Below are 8791 nucleotides of genomic sequence, written 5' to 3' on the forward strand. Positions count from 1 at the left end.
ACCTTGTGCTACAAGTGTTGAAATGGAGATTTTTTAAGTACGTCTTCAATGCAGACGTGACAAAAATGTATCGTCAGATCTTAGTAGACCCCAATCAAACAGCTTTTCAAAGAATTCTCTTTCGTAAATCAGAAAACCACCCAATTGAGGATTACGAACTCTTAACGGTTACCTTCGGCATAAATTGCGCCCCATTTTTAGCGATTAGGACCCTTCTCCAGTTAGCAGAAGACGTGAAAGATTCTCATCCGTTAGGATCAAGAATTATTAAAGAAAATTTATATGTCGATGATGTATTAGCGGGCGGACACTCCATAGAAGAAGCTACAGCAGCTAGGAAGGAATTAGCCTCCGCATTAGAATCAGCTGGTTTCGAGCTAAGAAAATGGGCGTCAAATGACACACGTTTGTTAAAGGATTTAAATGAAGACATGCTTCTTCCAATAGATTGGTTAAATATTTCCGAAGCTTCTTCGACAAAGACCCTAGGAATTCGTTGGAATATATCAGGTGATAATTTCACTTTTACGGCCCCTACAGTTGAAGAAAAGCAAATGAGCACCAAGCGAGAAGTATTATCAACGATAGCAAAGTTTTTCGACCCATGTGGATGGTTAGCGCCAGTAATTGTTGTAGCCAAGTTAATCATGCAGCAGGTTTGGCTAGATAAGGTAGAATGGGATGACTCGTTGAAGCCAGTGACTCAAATGAACTGGAATAACTTTGTGAGAGGCAGCCATTCTATAGACACTGTATCGATACCAAGATGGGTTCGGTTTACACCTGCTAGTATTGTGGAGATACATGGATTCTGCGACGCGTCAGAAAGCGCATATGCAGCCACAATTTATATACGCGTTGAACACATCGATAAAACTGTAGACACTTTTCTTCTAGCAGCCAAGACCCGAGTAGCCCCAGTTAAGAAAATCTCTCTGCCAAGGTTAGAATTATGCGGTGCAGTTATGTTGTCAAGGTTAGCAAATGCCATTGTGCCTAAGCTTCGATTATCAAAGTTTACGACCCATTTCTGGACCGACTCTACAATCGTTCTAGCCTGGCTACAAAAGCCACCATGCTCATGGAGCGCTTTCGTTGGTAACAGGGTTTCAGAGATATTAGAGAACGTCGGTGGTGAGCATTGGAAACATGTTGACTCAGAATATAATCCTGCAGATGTAGCAAGTCGTGGCTGTTCTCCTGACGACTTAATATCTCATAATTTATGGTGGACGGGACCCCAGTGGCTCAAATTGCCGCATGATCAGTGGCCGCAAGACCGAGTTAATACAGACACTAATCTTGAAGCAAAACAAGTTAAAGTATTCGCAACAGGCACTTTGACGACCCTATTCAGATCCCATCATTCCCGACCCCACAAGCAGCCTAAGATCCCTTTCTTTGGCAGATGCTGACCCTAGGGGCAACGAACCAATCGATGTAGAGGTAGGGGCCGATGCCTACGCCCACCTCCGGAGGAGTGGTGTTGTACAACCCGGATTGGGAGCCGTCTTCGCCCAGGAGACAGATTGGGGATACGTGTTCGTCGGCCCAGTCACCTCACAGGCAAGAAACCAAAATTAAAAAGGTAAGATGTCACTTCGTCACTTGGAGGGGGAGAATGTTCAAAGTACGTTTGAACATGAAGTCATGTGCACCCATGTGCAGACATGCGTTCACGTATGCACATGACCCACTGTGCATAACGGTACATTGAAGTAAGTTCTTAATCGCTGATTCCGCCTTGACTTCATATTTGTTTACCTGGAATTGTTGCTTGTAGCTTGGAAAGTTGACCGTTTTCGCGGGGTCCAAGTGACAAGCAACAACCAAAAAAAGATCAGTCTCGTTTTAAATCTCAAACCCGCGCATCGTATTCTCTCCCCCTCAAAGTGAAAACCCAAGTGAAGTGAAAAGTAAAAAGTGAACATACATACAAACATATATAACTAGAGTGAACATTGCAACAATAAACTTTGAAACAGTGAACTAATATATTTAACATTTTAGATACAAAGTGACACAATAACAACCGACTCAAAAACCAAATCTACACTCGACCCACAATTGCAACATCACAACAACCATAAGTGCGGGACACAACATACAACACCAACTAATTCTAATATTGCAAACCCCCCACCTGTTAAATACAATGTCTATCTACTACAATCAACTATACTCATAATTTAAATTTTAATCTACTTACTACTTCTACTTAAATCTATGAATTGTGCTATCTAAACCTAAATATTTGCTACTTAAACACTACGATCTACTTATAACTAATGAATTTAAATAACATAGAAAAGAACATCACAATAAACAATCACCACCACATTTGAATTTTAAACATAAAACTTCCTATGTTTTATTTCGGAAGGCAAAACCCTTAGTTTGAACCCAAACAAACACCATTTTCTGAGATGGAATCCATAACCCTCTAAGTGCCTTGATATTTTGAATCGAAGCTGGAGACACTCTTCTATTGTGTCTGCCCCCGTAAGAAGATCATCCATATAAAAATCTTCTTCAATTATTTGCTTCACCTTCGTATCCGCGCATTCTTTCGCAATCTGCATTAAGGTTCTTACGGCCAAGAACGGGGCACTTGCTGTTCCGAATGTCACTGTTGTCAGCTGATATTCTTTGATTTCCTCATTCCTATCTTTCCGCCACAGAAAATGTTGATACCGCTGGCTCTCCTCATCCACCATTATTTGGCGGTACATTTTTTCAACATCTGAAGAAATCACGAACCTTTTTAAACGAAAGTTGAGTAGTATGTCGAAGACGTCTCTCTGCAACCGTGGCCCGACATGCATTATGTCGTTCAGACTTCTTCCATTATTTGTACTCGCGGAACCGTCGAAAACCACTCTGACTTTCGTAGTCAGACTGTCCTCTCGAACAACCGCTTGATGTGGTAAATAATATTTACTGCTATGAATCTGTTTCACTGGCTTCATGTGCCCCAGTGCAATATATTCCTCCATAATTCTTGAGTATTCATGCTTCATAGCATTATCCTTGATGAGCTTTTTCTCCAGGCTAATGAGTCTGGCTGCTGCCTGTTTATACGATGTTCCCAGCTCTTTATCTTCTTTGAAGGGGATTTGAACTATAAACCGCCCTTCTTCATTTCTTTTCGTTGTAGCAGCATAATTATCCAAACATTTTTCGTCATCGTTTGTAACCATGTCCATATCCAACTCTTCAGTTTCCCAAAATCTTTCAATCTCTGTAGTGACATTGACACCTTTTTTCGCTACTGGGACTCGAATCGTTAATGGGCCGGACAACATTAATCCCAGCTTGGTATGTTGCCCCAACATTCCATGCTTCTTATGTATTCCGTTCTTTAGTATGTCCACATACACATCTCCGCCAAGCACCATATCTATCCTCTCGTTCTTGTAGTAGTTTGGATCAGCCAATTGAAAGTTTTTCCATACACCCTGGTTGTGTACTAACGAAGAATCCAAATGGACGGAAGCTAACGCTGGTAAAATAAGAGCTTCGACATCGAGTGAATAGTTGCTGGGAAATCTCGGATGGATCCTAACTTTTACTTTTGATTTTGCAACTCCCACCAAATTGTCACCTAGTCCATGCAATTCCATATTGGCCTTTTCTCGAGGGATTTGAAGTATCTGTGCTGCTTCTTCCCTTAAAAACGTTGACTGTGATCCTTGGTCCACCAAAGCTTTCAAGGTAACCATCTCTCCATGTATATTCTTGACCTGCACCTGAGCCGTTGCCAGTAGGACACTCCTTGTCCCGTTAGCAACACATGTAGTGGATGTCTTAGTTAGATGGAGTACCGAATGATGTTTAAACCCACAGGTTCCACATTTGATGGTACTATCGCATCTTGCATTCTGATTGTGGTTCAAGCATCTATGGCATATATTTTTTGTTTTAACCCATGATACTCGTTCCGCCACTGGCAATCTCAACAGACTTCGACATTCTTCTGTTAAGTGTCCTTGTTTTCTACAGTATAGACACGCACTTTTATCCGTATAGAGTGTCGTACTTTTCATAGGCTGCTGTTGCCGATGATTGTAATTGCTGCTGTACTTCTTTGTACCTGCTGCCTCCAAATTTTGATATCGTTCCTCCAAGAACTCCAAAACATCTTTAAGCTCCTGAATTTCTTTCGATTTCTTTGTATGCTGCTCGTATAATAATAAACCTTCTTTGTCTAGCTTACGGATGATTACACGCGCCATTACAGCATCCTCGATGTTGCATTTCATTGCTTTTAACCCTTGGACGCATTCAATTGTTGTATCAAGTAATCCTTTTACTTGTTTAGCGTTCTCACTACACACATGGGGTTGATCTAACAATCGGTCTAGTATCGTTTGAAACAAAATTCTTTTATTTCCAAAGCGTTGATTTAGTATCTCCCACGCTGGCTGGTAATTGCTTCCATCTGCCGGTAAATGTTTAATTACTTTTGACGCTTCTCCTTTAATATGAGCTTTCAGATGAAACATTTTCTCAACGTCCGATAAGCTCTCGGCATCATGTACGAGCTTCTTGTATAAATCATGGAAAGATGGCCATTCTTCCACGTTACCGTAGAAGTCCGGTATTTTTATCTCCGCTAGTTTTATAGGACATCTCTCCTCCTTACATTTGTCCAATCTTAAGATCAGCGTTGTTTTACTTCTTTTGTAGAGGTTTTCTACTTCATCAACTTCTTTAGTGATGTCTTCGTAAGACCCCTCATGGTTGATAGTGAGTTCCCATAATAGATCATTAATTTGATTCATCTGTGTTTCCCATGATCTTTTTGCTTCTTCCAGCAAGACTTTAATATTGAGTTGTTCCAACTCTAGTAGTTCTCCTACTAACTTTCGAATAAGTTTTCTTATTCTTTCCTTCCTTTTTCCCGCTATTCTTTCCTTCTCATTTTTGGACTCCCCATTTTCCTGCGGTTGGATTTGTTGTAATTTCAACCCCGACGATTCAGTTTTTCCAGTTTCCAATTGGCTGGCTGCATCCTCGTTCGTCTTTAGGGCTGCACAGATTTCCTCCACCAATGAGTTCACCTTCTCATAATACTTGTTTTTAAAGTACGGTTCCTCGGTGATACCCAATCGGTTAACTTCGTGTGGTTATTTTTGAATTCCTGCCAAACTTGCCCCAACTGGGCTTTGCAGGTTTCCTTAGCCACACTTCTTGCGGTTTCCTTAAGGCAGCTTTGCTTCAAATTGATGATATATTCACCAATCTCATTTTGACGCTTGTATAACTGCTGACGAACCATTTTACTTTATTTGTAGTTTTGTTTGTTTATTTTTCTGATATTTTTATTATGTGTTTTTTTTTTTCTTCTCGTTGTCTAAAGCCACGAGAACGCTTCTTCACTGTATTTCCACTTTTTAGTGGATTGTGATTTCTATTATTATTTTTCTTCTCGTTGTTTAAAGCCACGAGGACGCTTCTTCACAGAATTTAATTTTTCAGTGGGTGTTAAACAATTTTTATTAAATTGCTTTATAGGCCTAGTTCCATTGAGCTTCTTACCTCGGGTGGGGGATAACTCAATTTTACGAAGGACCAAATGTTGAGCTGAATCTAAAACGCACTTCTCTGATGCTAGATTTATACTGACCATTTATTTTCAAATTTCCTATCACTACAATAAATGAAAATCTTAAAACTAAACTAGAACGAGATACCAACGCAGTGATATCTCCGTTTCTCCTTATCTTATATTTTACGATCCTAAGTAAACACACACATGCATTTCTTAGACTCATTATCTATTCCCTTTTTAAAAGTACACATGCAGGGTTTATACGGCTGTGCGTATTGGTTTTATGAGATAGGCGATCGTACAAATAGACCCTAAACCGCACACAGACTCTATAAGATAACAACGCGTGGGCTATGAAATGCTAATGCGTTATCTCTCATGTTCAAAATAAATGTATTTTGAACAGGGATAAATGCAAACTATTAATTGTAAAAAAAATCATATTTTTTAATTTAAATAGCTTTGAGATGGAAATAAGGTGAATTTAAGAAAACAAACAATCAAAACAATTTCGGAATACCAAAAAATTAAAGTATCATTTATTTCTGTTTGATTTCTTATTACAGAGGTTGCACGTGTTTACCATTTGATATCAGGAAAAAGAAGAAGAAAGGATAGAATAGAAAAAAGAGATCTACAAATAAAGTGATACTACGAGAGTTGCCTTTTATATTTCGGGATTGGAGAACACAAAAACGTATATTAGGTATAAAAAATCGCTTTATGATTTTTCATGCGTTTGAACCAATTGTCGAAGCACTTTTTCCACTCTGATTCCTCAATCATCTCTAAAACAAGCAACCTGAACGCATACCGCTTCTTCAGGTGTCGAAAAACATTGACGTCTCATTTTATTTTCTACGTACGGGAATAAAAAGAAGTCATTCGGTGCCAAGTCAGCACTATACGGCAGATGACTCATCAAATCGGTGTTTTGAGTGATCAAAAATGCTATTGTTTTGTACTTTTGGAGCATTTCTTTTGACACGAGCCTTTTTTTTGAGCGATTGGCAAATTGTGTGGGATTCAACACGAAAAATATTTTTTCACGGTCAATCGTTCATGCAATATTGAATGTAAGCTGGTCCCACTAATGTCTAAGGTTGTCTCAATCTCACGATAGTTCACAAGACGATCTTGCAATATCAGTTGCCGCACAGCATCAATGGTTTTCGGAGCAACAACTGCAATCGCACGAAAATGTTCACGACTTAATTCCAGGATTTAAAAAAGTTGAAAGTAAGGATTTATTATCCCATTCGGGCCCCACGTTGGACGCCACTTATGTTTATAATGTAACATATAACGATTGAAAAATCGGAAGATGGGAGGTAGCTACGATGTGGATGCAATGCCGGCCTTATTGCTCGTCGGAAGGGGGGAGTGTGGATCTCCACTCAAGCTGATTCGGTATCACGTCACACATAAAAACATTTCATATTGCGTGCATTAATTATTTTCTCTGAGTGTACGCTTTGGTCAGGATAGACAAGGAAATGAACCAAAAGATACTAAAGGAGTGCACAGATGCAGCAACATGTTGCTCAATGTACCAACTCAACCTTTATCACAATGGGGGAAAAGTCCATTAAGGAAATCATTTAAGTCACTCGGGCCTCATGGAATATTCTGGCGTTACTACAAATGGATGCCGACTATCTGGCCACTATTTTCACAGCGTGCCTAGTACTTGCATATATTGGGTTGCCCAAAAAGTAATTGCGGATTTTTCATATAGTCGGCGTTAACAAATTTTTTCACAGCTTGTGACTCTACTTTTCATTGCCATTGCCCTCATAATTGGATATCAAATTCGTTTTCTAATCTCATTTAAACTCCTTATTGCAAAAGTCAGCTAATATGTCCGTTTTGGGGTATTGGCCCTAAAAACTATGAATATTTAGTCCCCTTCTCTTTAAGACCCAAATTGTCTTGGTGAGCAAATACGTCCTATTTGGTTGTTTTTATGTTGTTGGGACGTCCGCTAGACAGTTGGCCCATAATGTTGATACCAGATACGTGGTCTACTCCCACATACCTTTAATTTGAGCCCCATAAGTAGAACAAAACCAAAAACATATTAGGAAGGTAATAAATAAACCAAAAAAATATCTTATTTTAACAAATCATATAAGTAATTTTCCCCACCTTGGTCTGGTGTGTGGTTATTTGCCAAAATAAATATGTTATTTGTTTAATTTAATGTTTTTTTCGCATTTAAAACGGTAGTTAATTGGAGAGAAAAAAAAAACGACTACCATAGAGCTATTCACATATATTTTCAGGCAAAGATCTTTATTTCCTTTATAACGATATTTGCTTTCCTTTTTTTAATTTTTAAATCCATTTTCTTGTTATCTTATTTATCTTTCCTTAAAAAAAATATAGACCGCAATATGGAGCAGTTACAACAATTTTGCCAACAAAATTCTATGTTTAAAATTCTATAACTTTTGATATCTGAACAAATATGCCAGTGTGGTATTTGCTTTGTCTCCAAAAAAGATGATATTAAGGCAACATAGCAAAGATCAATGAATTACTTTGTTAATCAGCTGTTTCATCGTTGAAAGGCCTTTCGCAGAACTGGGAGAGTATATATGCCTGCTGAGAGGAATGTTGCTGGTATGGTTGAAATTTGTATGGGAGTAAAGGTCGTTGAACACTCATGGTTGCGAGAAATGTTTTTGTAATGGTTTTCACTTTAAACACTGATTTAAGTAACAATGTTGAGATCATTACATAGCAACATGCTGCGAGAGATGTTGCGCAAGATTATCTCAAGAAAATTCTCATGCTTCTTTTTCATCAACATTGACTGCAATTACCAGCGTTGATGAAAAGTATAGTAATACACGCGTTAGTTTGATCACTGTGAGCGAACGAAACAAGTGGAATTGCGAATATTTCTTTTCAGATGTGAGATTAAGTTTTACAACAACAAATGGCAAGTAAAAAAAAACACTTTGCGAATAAAGCAAAAGAAACAAAGGTTGCCGAAACGAATGAAAGCTTATTTATTTAAAAAGGAGGAAAAATAAGAGATAAAAAATTTGGAATTTTAAATATTTAAAGTTCTATTTCAACTTATTTGTTTCCCATAGTAAACAATAATTCCAAATTTTGTATATGTTTCGCCAAAGGCCAAAATACACAAAAAAAAGTACACAAAGACCCACAAAGACCAAATCCGGGCAGATTTTAGATTTCTTTCTTTTTAAACAAATTTAACCAGTT

General features: G+C 38.3%; 1 protein-coding gene across 1 annotated transcript; it reads right to left on the minus strand.

Annotated features, from left to right (window-relative positions):
- Positions 1–2485: 2485 nt before the first annotated feature.
- On the minus strand, positions 2486–5281 carry LOC131994778 (uncharacterized). The gene is made up of 3 exons (XM_059361656.1): positions 5108–5281; positions 2550–5063; positions 2486–2494 (listed from the first exon to the last, which is right to left on the minus strand). Exons 1-3 carry the CDS (start codon positions 5279–5281, stop codon positions 2486–2488), a joined length of 2697 nt encoding a protein of 898 aa, XP_059217639.1.
- Between the last annotated feature and the right edge of the window lie 3510 nt (positions 5282–8791).

This window comes from Stomoxys calcitrans, chromosome 2, assembly GCF_963082655.1.
Source record: "Stomoxys calcitrans chromosome 2, idStoCalc2.1, whole genome shotgun sequence".
Lineage (NCBI taxonomy): Eukaryota > Metazoa > Arthropoda > Insecta > Diptera > Muscidae > Stomoxys > Stomoxys calcitrans.